This window comes from Microcaecilia unicolor, chromosome 6 (genome assembly GCF_901765095.1).
Source record: "Microcaecilia unicolor chromosome 6, aMicUni1.1, whole genome shotgun sequence".
Taxonomy (NCBI): Eukaryota; Metazoa; Chordata; class Amphibia; order Gymnophiona; family Siphonopidae; genus Microcaecilia; species Microcaecilia unicolor.
The window spans coordinates 82,195,259-82,218,022 of NC_044036.1; the positions used below are offsets into that span (position 1 = coordinate 82,195,259).

At 42.5% G+C, this 22,764-nt stretch overlaps 1 protein-coding gene across 6 annotated transcripts in view; it reads left to right on the plus strand.

Annotated features, from left to right (window-relative positions):
• PDE4DIP (phosphodiesterase 4D interacting protein) overlaps window positions 1-22,764 on the plus strand; it is a 310,072-nt gene that overhangs the window by 166,012 nt on the left and 121,296 nt on the right. For all 6 annotated transcript variants that reach the window (XM_030207593.1, XM_030207594.1, XM_030207591.1 and 3 more), the window contains 6 exons: window positions 2,035-2,172; window positions 15,791-15,970; window positions 16,349-16,540; window positions 17,371-17,428; window positions 17,778-17,863; window positions 21,497-21,613. In XM_030207593.1, coding sequence (XP_030063453.1) covers window positions 2,035-2,172; window positions 15,791-15,970; window positions 16,349-16,540; window positions 17,371-17,428; window positions 17,778-17,863; window positions 21,497-21,613 — 771 coding nt within the window. The remainder of the gene's footprint in view (window positions 1-2,034; window positions 2,173-15,790; window positions 15,971-16,348; window positions 16,541-17,370; window positions 17,429-17,777; window positions 17,864-21,496; window positions 21,614-22,764) is intronic.

Here is a 22,764-nt window from a genome sequence, read left to right on the forward strand (position 1 = left end):
AAGAATGAGGGAAGGTGAAGATGATTTGAGAAAGAAGGAAAGCCAGGAGTCGGTGAGAAAGGAAGAGAAAGACTTATTCAGGGGGGGTTGATAACCAGTAGCTACCTGGAGAGAGAGAGTAGAGGGAATAGGCAGATGAAGTGAACTTCAGAAGAAGAAAACCAGTGAAACTGAGGTGGAAAAAGGGGTTGATACCTACAAGAAAGTGAGAGTAGAAGCCCAACACCATCACTGGAGCTAATCAGGTAAGGAGAAAAGGCAGCCTCCATGACAGAGGGAAGCAATTGAATCAGAGTCTTCAGGGGAAAATAAAGTCTTGATTATAACAGGAAGATGGAGAGCATAAGAGATAAGTCATGAATTAGGCAAGCTTGTTGAAGGTAGAGTGGACATTCCACAGGATATATGGGGGGGGGGGGGGGAGAAGAGGAGGAAGAAGAGAAGGAATAGAAATAAGAATGGAGAAGTTGTCCTGTGACCTGTACAAATAGGGGGAGAGTTGATTTGGAGGGCCAGGATTGGGATTGATATGATTAATGGAGGAAAGCCTCTGTTCGTCCCCGGTCACTAACAAAATATCATATGACTCGCGAGGACTGGACTCTTTATTGGCTCAAAACCTCCATTGTCAACGTTTGTTTTTCATTTTTATATTTTTTAAGCTTTTTTTAATATATATTACAAAATAAGCACAGCATATAGCACTTATCTTTGTCTTCTGACAGGGTCCCGTTTTGCTGTGTCAGCTTTATCAAGGAGAACCTCGTGCTTATGCCTTCTCAAATTATTTGAGTATCTGTAAGATAAATGAGGTCACATCAGATTGGCTAGCTCTTTTGTTATATGGATAATACGGTCGGAGCTGGCCAAATCTCAACATTTGGCCGCCCTTAGAGATCGCCGGTGTTATAGATGGCCGCCATTGGTTTTCGCCGATAATGGAAACTAATGGCGGCCATCTCAAACCCGGCCAAATCCAAGCCATTTGGTCGTGGGAGGAGCCAGCATTTGTAGTGCACTGGTCCCCCTCACATGCTGGGACACCAACCGGGCACCCTAGGGGGCACTGCAGTGGACTTCACAAATTGATCCCAGGTGCATAGCTCCCTTACCTTGTATGCTGAGCCCCCCAAAACCCACTACCCGCAACTGTACAACACTACCATAGCCCTTAAAGGGTAACGGGGGGCACCTAGATGTTGGTACAGTGGGTTTCGGGTGAGTTTTGGAGGGCTCCCATTTACCACCACAAGTGTAACAGGTGGAGGGGGGGATGGGCCTGGGGTCCGCCTGCCTGAAGTGCACTGCAGTAGCCTCTAAAAACTGCTCCAGGGACCTGCATACTGCTGCGATGGAGCTGGATATGACATTTGAGGCTGGCAAAAAAATGTTTTTAAAATTTTTTGGGGGTGGGAGGGGGTTGGTGACCACTGGGGGGGGAGTAAGGGGAGGTGATCCCCGATTCCCTCCGGTGGTCATCTGGTCAGTTTGGGCACCTTTTCAAGGCTTGTCATGAACAAAAAGGGACCAAGTAAAGTCGGCCAAATGCTCGTCAGGGCCAGCCTTTTTTCCATTATCAGCCGAGGCTGGCCATCTCTTAACCACGCCCAGTCCCACCTTCGGTACACTGCCGACACGCCCCCTTGATCTTTGGCCGGCCCTGCAACGGAAAGCAATTGAAGCCGGCCAAAATCGGCTTTCGATTATACCGATTAGGCCGGCCTTAGGAGAAGATCGGCCATCTCCCGATTTGTGTCGGAAGATGGCCGCCGTTCTCCTTCAAAAATAAGCAGGATAGTAACATATAGTGTCCTATCTGACAATGGAGGTTTTCAGCCAATGAAGAGCCTAGTCCTCGCAAGTCATATGATATTTTGTTAGTGACTGGGAACGAACAGAGGCTTTCTTCCATTAATCATATGAATGAATGAGCATCACAGTGTAACTTCCACTAACCAGATATTGAACGGAGTTCTTTTGATTGAGTGGTTGAGTCCTTTTGATTTAAAGTTGTGTACTTATATCACCATTCAGCGTGCTGTAGATGACAAATTTTGTGCCCTGGAAGGAAAAGAGAAGGAACTAAGACATTTACAGCTCACAATGAGAGAAAAGGACCATGAGCTGGAGAAACTGCGTGGTATCCTAACCAACAATGAGGAGACAATCAAAGTAAGTTGCCATGTATCCAACAGTGCCAGCAAATGCTCTGCCCTTGGCATGTGTATAGTTAGTGCTGACTCGCACTTATTGATGGGTGTATAGCATGTTAGACTACAGTGAGACATATTAATTGTGTCTAATTCTAGAGGCCATTTCTCCACAAAAAGAAGTAGAGTGCAGATGGTCTGGAGAAGGGCAACTAAACTGATATAGAATCTACACCCAAATTTCTGATATGAGACTAAAAAAACTAAATATATATGTACCCAAAAGGAGAGCCAGGGTTAAAACACACTGATACCAGAAAGGTATAAATAATAAGAAACAACATTTTTAGTGGAAAATAAATTCTATATCTCAGGTCTGAAAAGAGTATGCTCAAGAGGAGCAGAGACTGGTGAGTAAATGAAACTGCCTCCCAGCTGAGATGGTGGAGACAAATCACTTAAAAATTTAAGAAAGCTTGAACTAAGCTCAGATGGCACTTTGCCAGAGATCAGCTGGGGTCTATGATGTAATAGCAAATAATATTATGTAAATATATTCCATTAGTCTCCCCGTTTTTTCCTTTTGAGTCGTACCCTTATTCCTGTCCATATATTCCATTAGTCCCCCAGTTTTTTCCTTTTTAGTTGTAACTGGATAGATATGGATGGGCTGAAGTGTAAATTTTAAGGGACTTTGATGTTAGCTTCAAAACTTTTAGAACAAGAACAGTGCTGGGCAGACTTTTACGGTCTGTGCCCTGAGAAAGGCAGGGACAAATCAAACTCGGGTATACATATAAAGTGTCACATGCCATGTAAAATGAGTTTATCTTATTGGGCAGACTGGATGGACCGTTCAGGTTTTTATCTGCCATCATTTACTATGTTACTATGTATATACCATTATTCCTGTTCACAGAGTATTTATGTTTCGCACTCCTTTCCTTTTTCTTTAATATATTGCTCTCTTTGCAGTGTATTTGAATGGGTTGTCATTTTTACCTTTTGTGGTCCCTTGTCTGTCTTTTTTTTTTAAGATTAAACGGTTTTTATTGATGACAAATCATAAAATACAACCATTGTTTCGTCATCAAACAGTTTTCAAAGCAAAAACACAACATTATAACATTCCATATAGTCATCAAACTTTTATAGATTTAATCCCTCCTACCCCCTTCCCCTAGACTCCTGCAGAACTTATATACAGTCAGCCTCAAAGTTCCCCTCCCCCCATTCTTGAAACATTTCCAGAGTCATAATCAATAACCCCTTCACAACCTAGCTAATACTTTGCGAGATTCCTTTGCACAGTGATCATGACCTCCCCCCTCCATGTCCATAGGGTCTGGACTTTTATAACCCCACAGACCATGGACCGAGAGTTCTACTTAGTATATCCGCGCCTGCCTGTGCAGATGAGGATTCCTTATCTGTCTTTTAATTAAGTTTTGTTATTAAATTTATGAATTTTATAAACAAGTTAGATATCTTTTGACTTTGCAATATATCAAATAAAAGTTAATAATGATGAAATCATCATACTACATAGTGTCTAATTCCCATCTAACACAAAAACAAATTATAGTTACTTGTCATTCAGTGTCATATACATAGGGACATGCTCATATGTTTCCAAGGGTCAATCACAAACTCAAGAATCTTCAATTCCAGGCATATAATCCTAGCACAACTCTAGTGGTTTGAAATGATGCCTCCAAATGCCATATAAAACATTTTCTGTGCAAGCCACTTAATAATAAGCTTTCACTTAACTTAAAGACTAAAAACGGGTCCCAACATGGTCCATGTTTCACCGGAGCTGTTTCAACACAGCCGCTGGATAGTCTTTGAATTCATAATCTTAGAGACTGAATGACAAGCAACTATAGTTTGTTTTTGTGTTAGATAGGAATTAGACACTATGTAGTTCACTTATCTTTCTTATCCACCTTTTGAATTATTTTCTTCCCGGTTTTTTTGGGTGGTTTCCTGCAACTTTTTTGGGGAAGTTTAAAATTGCTACTTTTGGCTGGGATAATGCCCTTACTTATAGTGAACAACAAGCTGGAGATATTTTGTCTCATCGTTTATTTTCACCTGAAGAAGACTCTGAGGTCACACCGGTTTGGGAAGCGCTAAGTGCTTCCCAGAAAAGGATCATCAGAGTTGAATTACATGCCTCTACTTGGGCAGAATATTGCAAAGCTAAAAGAATTCCACAAGGATTACGCATTCAAAAAGAGCCACGTTCATTTTTGGATAATCCAAAGTTCTTGGACTGTTGGAATGCAGTCCTAAACAAATGTTCGCTGGACCTAATGTTACTTATCGAGACTACAAAAAGTGAACTTGAACAGTATCAGACAGACTTTCAGTCCAAATTGGAAGCGATTAAGCAGTCTTCAACGTTAGAGCAGTATACTGAAAAATTTGAGTCATTAGAACAGCAGATTGACAAGTTCAAATCTGATTTGAGAAAGACTAAGATTACCAAATTTAAACGTGACGAGATGGACTATTCTAAAGGATATGTTTACCCTTGGATGAATCTTAATAGACTAAGTAAGAACAAGAAAAAAGCATTTACGCACACATCGAGTGAGTCAGATGATGACAAAATAGCTCATTCTCAAGAAAAAGCACATGTTCAACAAACATGTCACACTATACGATGTGGAGGAAATTTTTTCAGTGGGAGCCTTAAAAGCAACGGGCCGTCAACCCAGAGACAAGAAGAATGTGCGATAACCGCCACAACTTCTTTGAATGTATTTAATTTGCCTAAGAGGCATTTGAATGCTGCAGAGTTAGCTTTATTACAGTGGGGTTTGTCATTTGTCCCCCGCACCTCTTACTCCTCTTTTGACACTAGACTCAGTATTTTTAAATTAGTGCGTAAATGTAAAATAGCTCTCTACTTTATGTTTTAACGATTTTTATTGATTACAAGTCAAAAGGCACACATCCTCCTAAACACAACAAGTTCAGTACAATCGTTCAATTCTCAAAGTAGGGACACATCAAAATACATTACTTACAGTCATCAAACTTTTATCATTTTTAACCCCCCCCCCCCCCCCCCCAAACTATATTTCCTAGTTTACTGTTTATAGCTCTCTACTTTAAAGACAGCTTTACCAACTCTGAAGTTCCTAGATTAAAAACAAGGAATAAATCCACATGAATTCCTCCGGTTCCCATTGATCCTCACATTCAGTATTTCGAAAATATGGTACTTCAAGATATACAGAGGTTAGAGGAGATTCCATCTAAAAGCACAGATAATTTAACAGCGGAGGAATTAGAGCGTTGAGATCTTTAGCTTCGGATTCTACTATAGTTATCCACAGAGCAGACAAAGCCGGAGCTATAGTTGTACAAAATATAAATGCCTGTATTCAAGAGGTCCACCACCAGCTATCTGACACGAAATATTATCAAGAACTAGAAGAAGATCCGACTCCGGCGTTGTTGGATTATATACAACGTATCTTACTATCCTCTCTCTTGAAAACAATATTATCAACGAAGTTGAATATAAATTTTTACACCAAAGATACCCGGTGATCCCAGTGATCTACTTCATACCCAAAATACATAAAAATGTGCAGTCTCCTCCGGGACGTCCCAATTTTGCTGGGTATTGGCTCTCTTTTAGAGCCTCTGTCCGACATGAAGTCCCCAAAGGCTGGTCGTATATCAAAGATACAACTGAGATTAAGTTTTTACAAGCATGTCCTCCTGTCCCTGATGGGGCTATTTTGGCAACCTTGGACATTTCAGCTTTATATACATATATAACTCGGGGAACAACTATTATTATGATCCGATGCTATTTAGAGGCCCTTGCATTGTCTCCACTTCAAATTGAGTTCTTAATTTCCATTGCGAGGATCACACTCCCAAAAAATTATTTTAAAATTGGAAGTAAATATTATTTACAAACCACTGGCACAGCAATGGAAGTGACCATGTCTCCCACATTGGCATGTTTATATGTCACTGAATTTGAGGAAGAATTCCTGTATCATGCAGTCCAATTTCGTAAGATTTTGTGTTGGAAGAGATATATCGACGACGTGTTCCTCGTCTGGGACGGCACAGAGGAATCTTTTTCAAATTGTTAATGGTTTGGTTGAATGGATTGAATTCAAACCTACAATTCACTGCTTCAGTTGGTCTGGGCTCATAATCTTTTTTTGGACATATTTATAACTTTACAGGATGGGAAATTCAATACCATTATTTTTAAGAAAAGTATGGACAGGAACACACTTCTGCACTACTCTAGTCATCATCCTAGGCATTTACGTAATCATTTATCAATAGGACAATTTTTGATACTGCGATGTATATGTATGGACACCCAGGATTTCAAGCTATGGGTAGAGGAAATGAAGTCTCGTTTTTTTAGATCGGGGCTATCCCTGTACAGTCATTAAGAAAGCATACAAACAAGCTTTGTATGCTAAGCGGGATTTGTTGTTGAAACCTTGTCTTCATCTAGGTTCTTTTCCAAAGCCTCTTTTTCATGTCCTTCTCGTATCTTCCTGTCTCTGACATTGATAGTTCTCCTTAATCTTTTTTCTCTATTTTCCTTTTTTGTGTATAACCCCTCATTCTCCCCTTCTCTCATCTTTCCCTCTCATCACATCTCACCTTTCCCTAGCCCTCTTTTTATTTTCTTCCAAGTCTCATTCCCTCACCAGCTCAAGCTATTGCCTTCACTCAACCTCTCCTGACATCCAGCCCCTTTCTTTTTCTTACCTGCTACCCAGATTTCTTCACAGATCTGTCCTTCATCTGTTTGTTTCCAGTCCTTAATCTAAACCCTTTTCCACCTTCTGCAGCTCCTTCGCCCCTTCCCCTTTCTCACCCTCTCCCTCCCTCCAGTTTTCCCCCTTCTTAGCCCCCTCTTTTCATACTTTTTCTTTTCTGAACCCTCTTCTTCCTTTCTGACCCTTTCCTCCAGTCCACTCCACACTCTCTTCTCCCTCCCTACCTACACTCTGAATCCCTTGTTCCATGCCTCATTCTCAGTCTCTGCATTAGAGAGCAGCATATAGTAACATAGTAGATGATGGCAGAGAAAGACCCACACGGTCCATCCAGTCTGCCCAACAAGACAAACCCATATGTGCTACTCCATGTGTACACCCGACCCCGACCTCTATCCACCACTCCCAGGGCACAGACTGGGGATTGCAGGAATTATGAAAGAAGTTGCTGTGGGATTCCCACAGGAGTGTTGTCAAAATCTCTGGTGACTTCAGAATGAGGCTTAGAATGCACAAAGAAGTATTTTGAGCACCAGAGTGAGATTTGGGACATAAGGAGAGAGGGATACATGTTGCACCAGAATGAGGCTTGGAATGCCCAGAGAGAAAGCTGGAACACCAGACTGAGGCTTGGAACACTCAATGGTTGAATAGTGAATACCATGCAAAAACCACAGGAGGCTGATAGGCTTGGGATGAAACAGAGGGCTGTGAGTAAGTAAATAATAATGTCAACTCCTGCTGGTATGGGTGGGGTTGAAAGAGAATAATTATGGGGATGGGTGGTCATAAAATGGATCTTAGCGAGTATGTGTTAGATTCCAGCAGGGGTGGGTGAAATTTCTTTTCCCATGCAACTCTCTATTCTGCATCAGATCCATCTTCAAGCCCCAACCCCCCTCTGTCCCCTGCCTTCCTGTTAACGCTAGCCTCTGTGTCAGCTCTGTGTCCTCTTCAAGGCACGGCATAAGAACCTTTCTCCTACACCCATCCCTTAACATCAGCCTTTTCTCCAAACCACAGCCCTTTGTTAGCTCCTAGTCCCCTTCTCCCAGCCTTAGCATCAGAGCTTTTCTCCATTCCTAGTATGAGCCACCTTCTGCCACCCCACCATTTTTTTAACATCAGCCCCCATCTCTCATCCCCCAGCATCAGCTGTACAGCAATAATTTGGGGACCCCTGATGGAAAGAGAACAATCTTGCAACTCCCCTCTCCCTTTATCCCATGTTGTGCCCTCCCCCCCCCCCCCTCAATGGACCAGCATCTCCATTTTTCTTTCTGTACAACCTCCACCCCCTCCTATCTCCACATCTCTCCTATCCTCCCGCCCCCAGATCAAACACCTCTCTCTTCCTTCCCTTCCCCCTTTCCCACAATCTCATATCTCTACGTTTCACTCAACCCTCCCCCCCACAAAAAAAAAAAAAAAACATGTCTGCCTTTCAGTCCTTCCAGCCTTTTGAGCTGTTAGGGCTCCCTAGCTCTTATTTTGAATCCTCTCAGTGCCCATGCTGCACACAAACATTTTTCTTAATGTAGGTATAGCATGGGCTTAAATATTTTACAGAAACACTGCTCTAGGATCATACCATTGGCTTTGTGCTTATGTTGAACTTCGAAATGACATAGGCTATGCTAAGGCTATGCAAAACCTAGTTGACCCATGTTTCTTAAGGACAAGAACAGTAAAGCCTCACTAAATAGCTTTTTATTTTTTTCTTTTTGCATTCTTAGTAACTCTCCTCTCTTGCTACTCTCGTCATCCTTTCAAATATGCAATAAGATCTTTGCTTTACTTTCTTTCCAGGTTGAATCCCACTCTGATCTTGAGTGACGTGAGTATGCACAGGAAGAGTGCAGAACATTCTTGATTCTGTTCCAGGTCATGGTTCTTTCCTATCTGAAATTCACCTTCCACTTGGGCAAATGGAACCTGGGTCCTTTCGTCTCCAAAAGCTGTAAACATGTTCTGGGTTCTCAAGGGCTTTCTTTCTTTCTTTCTTTCTTTCTTGTCCATGTGTACACTTTGAATTGTCTATTCCTTATCATCCTGCTAGACCTGTCCAGACTGACTGGTTTTGTCCCCCTATCAGTAGATGGCGACAGAGTAGTTCTCTGCCTCCCAAATGCAGCAAAGTTCATTAGCAGCAGGATTTCTTCTGAACAGGCCTGCCTCTCTAGGGTGCAGTCCAATTCCTGCAGCCCTGGAAGTTGTGCCTTGGCCTAGGCATTTCTCTTAAGAACTGGTCTGCACACCTGCCTGTTGTTCTTCGTGGGAGTGTCTTTCCTTCAGGGGATTCAAGATCTTCAACCCACAGGCTTGGTTTATGAGGTCAATTGGCAGTTACCTTAATGGGGCTTGTCCAGTTGGGGTGAGTAGTATTCCCCTCTCTCCACCGTGCTGAATCCATTGGAAGCTCCCCCCCCCCCCCCCGACTAAAAAAAATTAAGGCAGAGTATAACTTTTTCTGTCAGCTTTGCCTGCTAGTTTCATGTTTAGAAAAAACAAAAAGCAAAATCTTAGTAATTGGATACTGTTTGTTAATTTAATTGAACAGGTAGGCAAGAGGTCTGTGCTAAGCTTTGTTTCACTATTTTCCCCTTATCAGGGGATAGTTGTTAAGCATCTGATGGCATTCATGCCAGGAAGCAGAAGCTGCAGAGCATGTGGGAGCCAGTGTATTAGTAGTTTGATGGGGGGGGGGAGCAGATTTATTCAGTGGGTCCCCCCTCCCCTATGGTCATCTCGCAGCAGGACCTCTTATGGAGGTTGTGCAGCAGGCTCCCATGGCTCCTTTTGAGGAGTTAATTTTGACAGAAACAGTAACCATTTTGCCCCTGAATTGCCAGAATTGGGCCCAAATGTGTTTACCACTCGCTAAAAAGGAAGTACCACTGGGCTACCTTAGCAGTCTGGTGGTAGTTCCCACTCCCAGCATGCCATCATTTCCAGCACTACAAGAAATTTTTAATTTTGTAGCGCAGGTGTGTACCTGGCGGTAATTGGGCAGTGCTGCATGCTGCCCGTTTACTGCCGGGTCAGTGCAAGAGCCCTTACCCGCCACCTCAGTGAGTGGGGGTAAGGGCTCCCCCTGAAATAGCTGCACTTGCCACACGGCCATTTCCTGAAGAAAAGAAAGGCCTATCTTTTACCTGCTGCGGTAAAAGGGTGCCTGACCAGTGCAGGCCCCGTTTTGCCGCAGCTTTGTGAAAGGGGCCCTGAATTTGGGAGTACCTGCAGTTCCTGGGTTCCATGGCAGCAATGCCCAAAGTACCATGCTGGGCAAGTACCCACATGAAATCTCTTCAGTGGGCGCTGTTGTTGCACTGGCCTTGTAAGTCCCAGTAATTTGAGATTTAGCTCCTAGCCAGCAAGAGCTTGAAGCTATGTTGGTGGGACTGTCCAGACCAGAGTCCAGTGGGCTGGGGAGCCCATTTTCTCGGTCATGTGATACAGGGGCGATTGGGCTCCAAAGGAGCTCAGAGCCATTTGATTGGTGCTTTAGCACTTCAGCTGCTTCTACAAGGAAAAACAGTCAGGGTGCTATCAGGTAATTTGACAACAGTGATATCTCAACAAAGACGGGACCATGAATGCAGTACTGGCTCTGGAGATAAGTTATGTTTGTTCCTGGGCAGAATGTCATCTGGTGGTGATCTTAGCCACACATATAGTTGGAGTAGACAATGTTCAAGCAGATTTTCTAATCAGGCACTCCTAGGATCCAGGGAAATGGGAGTTACTCAGCCTTTTAGATCCTAGTAAATCACTGGGGCACTCCTCGCTTTGACCTCATGGCATCCAGCCAGAACACAAAATGTTTGTGTTTTTACAGCTGTATGAAAGAGCAGGGTTCTGCTGGGTCAGTGCCATTCTCCAGCCTTGGTTGGAGATGGATCCTCTGTGGCCCCTAATAAGGCAGGTCCTTCAGAAGGGGTCTGGTAATCACAATAACACTGAATTGGATCTGTCAGCTGTGGTACAGCAACATCGTTTAGCTACGAGCGGGGTCCCCAGTTCTTCTCCCAAGAAGCCCTGGACTCCTGCAGCAAGGGCCAGTCCTCAAGGAGGATCCTGATCCTTGTATGGGTTGCCCTTGAAAGGCAGTGCCTGAAGTTCTGGGGCTACTGTTCCTCTGATGTAGCAACCTTGCTGCGGGCTTGTCTGTTTTCCTGTCTCTGGCACATGTCCATGTCTGGTGGGCCTTTGAGGTTTGGTGTACATAGCAGATGATCTCTCCAAGATGTGGATCTGTCATCAGGCCTGGCCTTCTTGCAAGAGGATCTTGACAAGGGCCTAGTCCTTAATTCTAAATTCTCAAAACGTTCAGGTGCAGCTATCTCTTGTTTCAGAGGTAGGATTGATAACCTTTGCCTGCATAGCCAGATATAGGCCATTTTTTAATGAGCAATTGAGCAAAATCCATTCCTTTTGCAAGGAGTGATGCCTTCTTGGGACTTCAGTTTGATCCTAAGCCACCCTTTGAAGCATTGTTCGCTGTAGGATTTGTCATCGAAAAGGCTTTTTAGTGGCCCTCTGTTCAACCAGGAGAATATCTAATTTGCAGTCTCTCCTTACCTGTCCATTTTCGGCAAACTCCATTTCCATTAGATCGGTACCATCTTTTCTTCCAAAGATGATTCACCCTTTCGTCTAAATTAAGTGATTGTGCTTTCAACTTTCATGGTGCTAGACAAGTTGGATTCCCGACACCTTCATAAGCTGCGTGTAGACAGATCCCTCTTGGAGGTCACAACATTTTTGTAAGTCAGATCATCTGTTTGTATTGTTTCAAGGGCCATGCACTGACAAAGCAGCCTCAAAATCTGCTATTGCCTGTTGGATTAAGGAGGCCATAGGAGCAGCTTACCTCATCAATCGGGAAGAGGTTCCAGTGGGTCTCAGAAGTCACTTAATTAGAGTTCAGGTGACTTCTTGGGTGGAAGATCAAATTGTCAGCTCTGAGGAATAACAGAAGGGGGTAGGGTTTGATATACTGCCTTGCTATAGTTACAATCAAAGCAGTTTACATTTTATGTAAGGGTATTTATTTTGTACTTGGGGCAATGGAGAGTTAAGTGACTTGCCCAGAGTCATAAGGAGCTGCAGTTGGAATCGAACCCAGTTCTCTTAGTTCTCAGACCACTGTACTAAACACTAGGCTACTCTTCCACTCTGTATCTTAAGAGTGGCCTCTTGGTCTTTGTTGCATTCTTTTATGAAACATTATGTTTCAACCAGAGGAGATGCTGCCTTTGGCAGAACTGTGTTTCAGGGTGCCTTGTCTTCCTCCCGCCCAGTGGGATAAAGCTTTGGTACATCCCATCAGTCTGGACTGGCCTAGCAGGACAAAGGACAAATTTATCTGATAATTTCCTTTCTTTAAATCCTGCTAGACCAGTTCAGGAGGTTTGGGCTGCCCTTTCCTGTACATTTATACATAGAAATAACTAAAGGAACCTATATACACTTGGAGCCTATTATCAACCAAGGGATTCTGCAGACCATAGAACATTAAAAGAAAACTAAGCTTTGGCATTAGTATACTGGGAATATTCTGGGCTGCACCATGTGTTTATACTGATGATGTCATTGGAATCTTTTGCCAAGTAAACAGTACCTCTAGATTTCTCTTGGATTCTAGCTATTTCAGCTATTATATCAAGTAGAAGATTGGGGTACCTCGTATCTGCAGTCTGTGGTAACAAAACCTTGCAGTATATTTATCATGGTCCTATTAAACTTCTGTGTGTCTGCCGGGACAGAACAAACAGACGGATGAAGAAATGTTTACAGAGATTAGGAAAGCTGGCAAATTGGGCAACGCTATAATAATGGGTGATTTCAATTACCCCTATATTGACTGGATAAATGTTACATCAGGGAGATAAAATTTCTAGATATAATAAACTGCTTCTTGGAGCAAATGGTCTAGGAATTAACTAGAGGGGGAGCCATTGTAGATCTGGTCCTTGGTGGCGTACAGGGCATAGTGCAAGAGGTGGCAGTGTTGGGTCTCCAGCGAAAGTTGATCACTGACTGCCTGCCCCTGCGGCTGCTTTTCCTCTCAGGGCATGCTGGGTTTCAAAACCTGAGCATTCGCGCCTGAGCAGAAAAGCAGCTGCCCAGCTGCGGGCAGAAGAAAAGCGCTGGAGGAAGCTCTGGGTCCTCCCCAGCCTCCAAGGGGGGAGGGGAGCCCAGCGTCTTTCTTTCTCCTGCTCCTGTTGGGACGCGATCACTCGGGTCCCATCAGGAGCAGGAGAGAGAGGCCCGGGCCCGAGGAATTTTGCCCCCCCCCCCCCCCCCCCCAGCAGCCCTGGCCTTCTGTTTCTGCAACATCACTATTCAAATTTTTCTTGATGCAAAAATGCCAGAAGGCCTAGATCCAGCTGTAAGTTTGTGAATCTCCTGTACTTTGCTCTACAAACCCAATAAAGATGTATTGAAAAAAAAAGTTTCTCACCCTGCAAAGTTCCACCCTACATATATAAAGAATGGAGGAAGTGAAGTTATACCTCAGGGTATGCACCATGCAATAGCTTTTCCTCTTCACATAGATCTTGATGATATTCTTTGAGTTCATGGTGTGAGGCCGTTGCTGGGCAGACTTCTATGGTCTATGCCCTGATCGTGACTGAATAGATATGGATGGGCTGGAGTGTAAATTTTAAGGGGCTTCGACAGCTTCAGAACTTTTAGTACAGGAACAGTGTTGGGCAGACTTTTACGGTCTGTGCCCTGAGAAAGGCATGGACAAATCAAACTCAGGTATACATATAAAGAATCACATACCATGTAAAATTAGTTTATCTTGTTGGGCAGACTGGATGGACCGTACAGGTCTTTATCTGCCGTAATTTACTATCCAGCTTATTTTCGAAAGAGAAGGCCGGCCATCTTCCGACACAAATCCGGAGATGGCTGGCCATCTCTCAAGGCCAGCGAAATCGGCATAATCAAAAGCCGATTTTGGCCGGCCTCAACTGCAGTCCGTTGCGGAGCCAGCCAAACTTCAAGGGGGCGTGTTAGAACGGTAGCGAAGGCTGGACAGGGACGTGCTGGGGCGTGCTTAAGAGATGGGCGCCCTCAGCCGATAATGGAAAAAAGAAGGGTGTCCCTGGCGAGAATTTGGTCCACTTTATTTGGTCCCTTTTTTTTCAGGTCCAAGTCCCAAAAAAGTGCCTGAACTGACCAGATGACCACCGGAGGGAATCGGGGATCACCTCCCCTCACTCCCCCCAATGGTCACTAACCCCCTCCCACCCTCAAAAAAACAACTTTTAAAAATTTTTTTGCTAGCCTCAAATGTCATACTCAGGTCCATCACAGCAGTATACAGGTCCTTGGAGCAGTTTTAGTGGGTGCAGTGGACTTCAGGCAGGTGGATCCAGGCCCATCCCCCCCCCCCCCCCCCCCCCCACCTGTTACACTTGTGGTGGAAAATGGGAGCCCTTCAAAACCCAACCGAAACCCACTGTACCCACATGTAGGTGCCGCCTTTCACCCATAAGGGCTATGGTAATGGTGTAGAGTTGTGGGGAGTGGGATTTGGGGGGCTAAGCACCCAAGGTAAGGGAGCTATTCACCTGGGAGCTATTTTTATTAATTTTTTTAAGTTTTAGAAGTGCCCTCTAGGGTGCCCGGTTGGTGTCCTGGCATGTCAGGGGGACCAGTGCACTACAAATGCTAGCCCCTCCCACGACCAAATGCCTTGGATTTGGCTGGGTTTGAGATGGACGACCTCGGTTTCCATTATCGGCAAAAACCGATGCCGGCCACGTCTGACATTTGGCCGGCCCCAACCGTATTATCGAAACAAAAGATGACCGGCCATCTCGTTCGAAAATACGGTTGACCCCGGCCCTTTGAGGCGTCGTCCTCGGAGACGGGCGTCACCGAAAAATGCCCCTCCACATTACTATGTTATGTTAAGGGGCTCATTTTCAAAGCACTTAGATTTACAAATTTCTGTAGGTTACTGTGCAACTTTGTAAGTCTTAAGTGCTTTGAAAATACGTCTCAGATGTTAGAAGAAGCTACTGAAATACTTAATTTTTCATTGATCATATGGCTGCTATTAGATGTCATAAAGTCTTTTTTTTTAAATTTTTGTCTGCAAATGTCATGTCATACGTCCACATATGAAAATAATTTAATAAGTTTGAAGGCCACCTTTCTGGCTGGTTTCTTCCTAAAGAGAATGCTCTTTGAGTACTAAACGGTATGTAACATCTACAGTTTCTTGATTCGGAACTTCATCTTTTTATCCAGAGCCTTTTTCTTCAGATAAAGTAGTTCCCAGAGGTGAGAGTTATCTTCTCTTGTTTTTTCATCTTACACAATCTAAAGCCTTTACACTTAGGGGCCTAGCACTTCTCACTACAGGTGTTGCATCTGGGGAACACAACAGATCTATGTTCCTTTTCAATTACCCTCTGTTACCATTCTTTCTCTGCCCATTTAGCAGTACTAGGGTGCACTAATGAATTTCCTAAACATGATGGTGGTTGTATATAGTGAAGTGAATAAAAGAATGTTAGACTTATATTTAACTGGATTAGGATCCAGTGAGAAAATGGAACAGGTGTTTCTGAATATAGTAGTATTAGAGTAGAACCTTGGTATTCATTCTTCAAGGGTCACCAACAGGTTAGGTTTTTAAGTATGAGAAGGATCTGCATAGAGTGGTGATGGTAGGCATGCAAATTTTTCATAAGGATATTCTGAAAACCTGACTTATTGGCAGGGCATATTAAATTTATAGTAATGTATGTGCATTTCATTATCCAGTTGTCCTGATTTATATTCTTTGCTGTAGCTGTGATTTATTTTATTTCATTTTATTTTTGCGTGTGTTAGAGTCTGGACAGCCTTCTAAAATTGAAGGATCAAGAGCTGGACCAGGTATCCAAAGGATATCGACACCTGCAGTGGCTGGGGCAGCAAGTGCAGGAGAAATACAGCAGTTCACTCAAGGAAAGAGAGAGAATCATCTTGAACCTTCACTCTTCGCAACAGGAACAAAGCAAAGAGCATCAGGTTAGGCTCTCGCAGATTTCTCAGTGAGTATATAGTATGCACAGTTTATTACTAACTGGGTAGAAATGTTCATACACTTACATATTTTTTTAAACTGAACTCTTCATATTAGATTTAAAATATTCAAAGATAAGCACTTCTAATGGTGTAATACGGATTGTTTTGTGGCTTGTTGCTTGTTTCCTTAGAAGAGTCTTTTTATAAGCTGGCATTAACCTTTGGAAATCAACCATACTCTTGTTTCTTTTAAAACTGCTACAGAAAACACATACCTAATTGATTGTGACCACTGTGAAAATGACTTTGAATAAGCTGACAGTGGCCTATTGTCATGTCTCTAGGAGGCTGATGTGTTTTTTTTTTCCTTTTGACTTCTAGGAGCTAATGGCAACGCTGCTCACCAAAACCAACCTTGGGAACACAGCTATTTTAGAGGAGCTGCACCTCTGCCTCAAGCGCAAAGAGAAAATGCTACAGGATTCTATAAGAGACCGCCACCAACAGGCTGCTGAGTATGAACAGGAAATCCAAGAGCTGCTAAAATCCATGACTTCCAGAATGGTAGTACAGGCAAGTGTGTGGATTTAAAAAAACAATTGGTAGAGAGCACCATTTACCATTACTGATAGTCATGTCATCACAGGAGTCCATTTCTGTCTAAAGAAGGGGTTCTCAACCCAGTCCTTAGGACACACCAGGCCAGTCTGGTTTTCTTAATATTCACAATAAATTTGCATGCACTACCACCATTCTATGCAAATTTATCTCATACATATTACATAAGAACATAAGAATAGCCATACTGAGTCAGACCAATGGTCCATCTATCCCAGTATTCTGCTTCCAACAGAGGCCAGTCCAGGTCACAAGTACCTGGCAGAAATCCGATTAGTAGCAACATTGTGGATACCATGAAAACCTGACTAGCTAGGTGTGTCCCAAGGAATCAGTTGAGAATCCCTGGTCTAAAGTATTCATAGATACTCAGGCCTCAAAACCTTTTACTGCTTGTAATTATCATGTTTCTTGAAACCTAATGGCTTCCTCTGTGCTGACTTTAATCCATTCTCAGGCTGACCTAATTCTACTTTTTGTAGTTGCTTAACTCTGACATTCTGCAGAGATTCTTATCCTGTCAAAAACTACTGGTATGCTCTCTCTCACTCCCTTCAAAGTAAATGTATATATATATTCATGTGTATGCATCTACTTACCAAGCTTGAGCCATCATGTTGCATACTGGCATGTATGTTGTCACTGTCAGGACTGCTTCAGGAATCTCTCATACATTCTCACATTCAGTCTGTCAAGTCTCATCACCCTTTCTTAGTTCAGCTCTTTTCATTTTTCTCATTTAAACTGATAGCCAAAAGCCCTGAAGATTTGTTCTTTTTTTATAGGACTTTCTGACTGACTGCAGCCAGGCCACAGGCAGTATTAAAGACATAGGCACTACTAGTAAGTGTAGACAGTTCACAATGTAATGGTTTGGCTGATAAGGCTTTTGGTAGCCTGTGACAGAAGCATGAGCCACTGCTATCTTTACTGTGTTTGCTCTTTGATGGGGTAGTTTGTGCACTGTTCATGAACTGTTGGCGGGAGGGGAAGGGGAATGGTTATGTTGCTTCTTCCTTTGTGCTATGCATGCTGTAAAAAGTTTTCACAGCACCTGTAACATTACACTTTTCACTACAATTGGCTATGAAATCACTAGAAAGAAAATCCCCCTTTTTAAAAGCTGTGAATTTTTAGCACATCTACCTTTTGCCTTCCTCTTAGGATCTTTGGGGGGTTTCTCTCTTGACAGATTTGGAGACATTAGCGCTGGAGAAGGAATTAGCAAATGCAAGTGATGAATTACAGCTCATGTCGCGGAAGGAGCGAGAGACACGAGTAAGCATTGGTGTCATAGGAACTGATAATTTGTCTCCTTCTCCCAGCATATGTCATGTACCTGTTTTACTGTGAGCTGTTTTGTCAAGTCTTGGCATGTACTACAATTAATCTCTACCAGTCAACACAGCTAGTGTTACGGTCCTATAAATGAGCAATAATCCTTGTGCCATGGGGAAATCAGTAGCGCAAGTGAATGGAAGGGGCATGGGGACATTGAGGAGGGGTGCTTGGGAGTGAAGGATGAGTCTGGTGGACTGTGAAAAACAGGTTAGGGAAAGGAACAACAATGTGTTTGTAACAGACTGATGAGAGAGAAAAGTAATGAAGACATTTACAGGGGAATTCTATATATGGTGTGAACATTAGGTGGTACTTCAGCGCAGTAAAACATTCTAATGGATGCAAGGCGCTGAAATGGGGCAGAAATGGCAGATCCTCACAAAAACACACTTGCCCACTTACTGATTAGCACCTAAGTGTTTCGAGCGGATCTGCAAAGGGGGTATATCCAAGGGAAGGGGCATGGGTGGGTCAGGGGCGTTTTCGTAAAATGTGTGCAGTGTTATAGAATAGTGTGAATCCACGCCCAGCTTGCATGCCAGGATTTACACCTGGTTTCAGTTGGTATAACTTCGTGTGCCCAAAGTTGAGTGCGGATTCTGACACTACACACTGTTCTATAAAGGGTGCCAATCTCGAAACAGCCATATATATATATATATTTTTTTGGCACTGAATTTTGAGTTACTAATTAATCACTGGGTATTCGTTAAATTCGGTTTCCTGTTGTATTAAATATCAATAAATCAGAAACCACATTAGATCAAAAATAAAAACAATAACAAGACAACCACAAAAAGTGTATAAAATATTTGTGATATGTGCTCAGTTTTTTGGTGTATATACAAAGACTCAGAAATCAAGATGCAATAACACCTTCACAGACATCACACGCCCTGCCTCCTCCTCAATAAAGATGCTACTCAAAAAAATCTTTTCACAAAATATAAAATTGTGTATGTATATATACATGTACAGCTGTTACATAACTTGAGTAGAGAGTCTGATCCAATGGCTTGACGTCCAATCCAATAGCTTGACGTCCAGAGATCACTCGTTGTAAAGTCCTGGTCAATGTAATACTTTTATAGTGTATAATTATCTCCATTCAAACGTGGAGCAAAGCAAAATCCCAAGTTCCCTACATGGGCCATGTTTCGCCTACAAAACGACGTCTTCAGGGGAACTAAACTACAAAACAAAACAATCATAGTAAAACTCCAGCATTCGTATTTGTTATGTAAAAATCATTTAAATACTACAAAATTTCACTTCATGTCATACTTTTAATCCAGAATTTTCATTACTCACAGTGCAGCAACTTTGGAAGGAACCCACTCCAAATCGATCTATATCCTGTGAAAGAACGCTCACACATGCGCATTATATACATCAAGAAACAGCTGATTAGTAACCACTTTTTGTGGTTGTCTTGTTATTGTTTTTATTTTTGATCTAATGTGGTTTCTGATTTATTGATAACTGAATTTTGAGTGCCATTTACTGAATCCAGCCCTTATTTTAGGGATACTTTTCTCTAGCCTCCAGTGTATAACTAGTTCTGTTTTTGAGGTGCAGATAGGGTATTAGTTATTGGGGATAAAGCTGAAGATGAGTTATAGAGATGGCATATGCCTAGTATATACATGTTAGTACATATACCTAAGGCTTGAACATTCACACTAGTGGATTTTCTTACCACTATAACTTCTTCAGGCTCTTCATTTCATCCAGCTAGACTAGTCCATTCCAGTAGGTTCTATCCCCTGACCAGTGGTTGGGGGTAGAGAAAGAACACTGTTTCCAGGGCCTGACTGGTATAAGAAGAGGTGCATTCTGGAGCTAATCAGTATTTCTCTACCCCCAGCTGATGGTGCAGGTTGGACTAGTACAGCAGGGTTTTTTTTTTTTAAATTAGGGCTTGACTCTTATAGCATTCTCCTTCTAGAGTCAAGAGGTCCAGTGTTCTCCCAGAGACAAGTCCATGGTTAAGATTAGAGGTGCCTTTTTTTTTTTAATTTTGTAGCCTTCCACTGCTCAGAGCCCTTGCCTGTGGGCTTGTGCTCATAGAGCAGGCTGACACAGACCCTCTAGGGCCCCAGCCAGCACAGTAGTGGACCCTGCTTGCCCTACCCAACCCCTTCAGCCTCAAAAGGGGGGAAAAAGTAAGAAATAGCAGGCAGAACTTTGGCCCTCTCTAAATTTCTTTGTGAAGCATTAAACACTGGATGTCTCGGGCAGACACAACAGTGCTTTTGGCAGGGCAGTAGTGTAGGGAATCTTGTCTTCCTCTAGCCTTGAAAGGTAGAGCTCTGGTACATCCCACTGATATGGACTGGTCTAGCTCAATGAAAAGGAAAGTAAAATCTAGTCTTACCTGTTAATTTCCTTCCCTTGAGTCGCATTAGAGCAGTCCAGCTTTCGGCTCAGGAAGACTGGGAGTTAGGAATTTCCTCGGTTCTGATTCCATGGTCCAGGATCTACAGAGCACTGTGTTCTGGTTTCTTCTCTAAGTTGACATTTGTTTTGTTGAGGTTTTGATTTTGTTTTCAGAGTTTAATCTTAGCTTTGGTATAGTATACTGACTAGCTCCAGATTGCACCACTTCTTAGACCAGTGATGTCACTGGAAACTTTGTTCTTTCTCTGCCTCCATGTACTGGTCGGGAGATATAACCCACTGGCATGGTTTGGTCTAACAGTATTCAAGGAAAGAAAATTAACAGGTAAGACTAAATTCCACCTTGTTTAATCTCCTATGTGAGAAACCATTGTTAAAATGCCTGGGGACCATCATTTCATTTGGATGCGCAGTCCTCAAAAAATAGTCAAGTAATCAGCAAAACACATGAAAATCCATTGGTTTGAATGTCTCCTGATATGAATGCCAAAGCATGTCATCTTCCCAAGCCAAGACCCAAACAAGAAGTTAGCCTACAGTTATGCATGAATCAAAGCAGAGTTAAATGCTGATGTGGAGATTATTTTTTTTTTAATGTATGTGAAATCCTCTGGGAAAATGTAACTAAAGTAATGGATTCAAAATGTTGAAACTGGGTGATTTTTCATGTCACGGGTCCATAAGCAGCCTGAAAAAAATTACGTTTGAACTTCTGTAACTTAAAAAAAAAAAAATTTCACATAAAAAGATAGGGTTTGGACTACTGTATTACAGATTGCTTGCTCTAACAGAATTCATTAAAACCTCATTTTTTTTGTTTCTGGTGACTTGGTCACCTTTCCCCAGAGATGGTCACATATATTTAAACAAATCTCCATATCAGCAATTACCTCTGCTTCGATTCATACATAACTGTAGGCTAACTCCTTGTTTGGGTCTTGGCTTGGGAAAACGTGCTTTGCCCAGATCTTGCTCCTTGTAAATCTGTGCATGCTACAGGACACATGTATAAGTAGCACCTGTCCTGAATCACTACTTATATGTGCATGTTCATTTACACACTGACAAAAAAATAAATAGCCAGAATCACCTCCATAATGTGTATTTATGTAAAGTTAAGCAACAAGGTGGTTCACAAATTCCATCCTTTTGCTTGCTTGCTTCCTGCAGTTGGAGCTTTTGGCTTTGCAGTGTACAGTGGGGAAACAAAATGAGGAGCTTCAGGCACGGGAAGCAGATTTTGAATCTCTGACAAAAAAGATCCACATCAAAGAAGAGTTGATAAAGGTTAGTGCTATCCGTCCATGACAATTGTTTCCAGTATTACATGAAGCCGTGGAGGGGCATTTTCAAAAGAATGCCCAAGTCAGAATTGAAATGTCCTATTCATAACATCCCAAAAAGAAAAAATCCATCTCGCAGCAATTTTCAAACAGGAAAAACGTCCAGATTTCCTGTACATGAGAAGGACAAGATACCCATCTTGAAAAACTATTTTACAAGCTGAAACATTTAAATTATAATTGAGGGAAAGCAAGGCACAGACACATCTGTCTGGCAGATCAAGGGACACAGGTTCAGATCCAGCTGTAACTTTTTTTGTAAATGTGATCCTTCCATGAACAGAAAAATGCCTACTATACTTGAATGTACACCACTGCCTTCAGGCTTGCAGGTGTCTTATAACTATTAGTACAATAAGTATATTTTTGCTTCTGGAGAGAGCCCCAGGAAAAACAATTAAGAGGTACAGTGGGATTTGAATTTGTGTCCCTTGGTTTACAGTCCACTGCACTTACCACGCGGCTACTTCTCTAACCTGCTTGCTGCTTTGTTCAGAAAACCCATAATTCCTGCAACTGACATAGAGCCTGGTTTTCCTTTCCTGTTTCACTTTCAGTGGGTAGGAAGGGGGATTAAGGAGGGGTCATACCTTAATCCCTCCAGCGGTCAGCTGCTCAATCAGAGCATCTTTTTGTAACTTGGACATGACTGAAACAAGCCTGGATTAAAACATCCTCCTTTTTAGATATGGATATTTCTTCCAGTTCGAAAATCGCTGTTGGACGTCCTACCTTTGGGCCTTCCTTTGCCCTTCCCCCAACACACCTCTTTGCTATTTGGATGAACTGCATTGTAAAAGGTCCAAATTCTGGCTTTCCAAAATTGGAATTTGGATATTTGTAGCAGCTGGACTTTTTTTTTTTTTTTTTTTTTTTTACACATGTTGAGGCAGCCATGTGCCATGTGTCCATGTACCTTGGTGTGTCTGATGGGAAAGCCCAGTGAGAAGACACTTTTACAAAAGTTTTCTGAAAATTTCCCACCTTTAATACAGGTAAAAAGTGTATGCAGTGGTATACCCACATTGTGCAAAGTATTTTTGAGAGCAGGGTTAGATTAGGAGAAACCAAAAAATATATGGTTTCACATTTTCA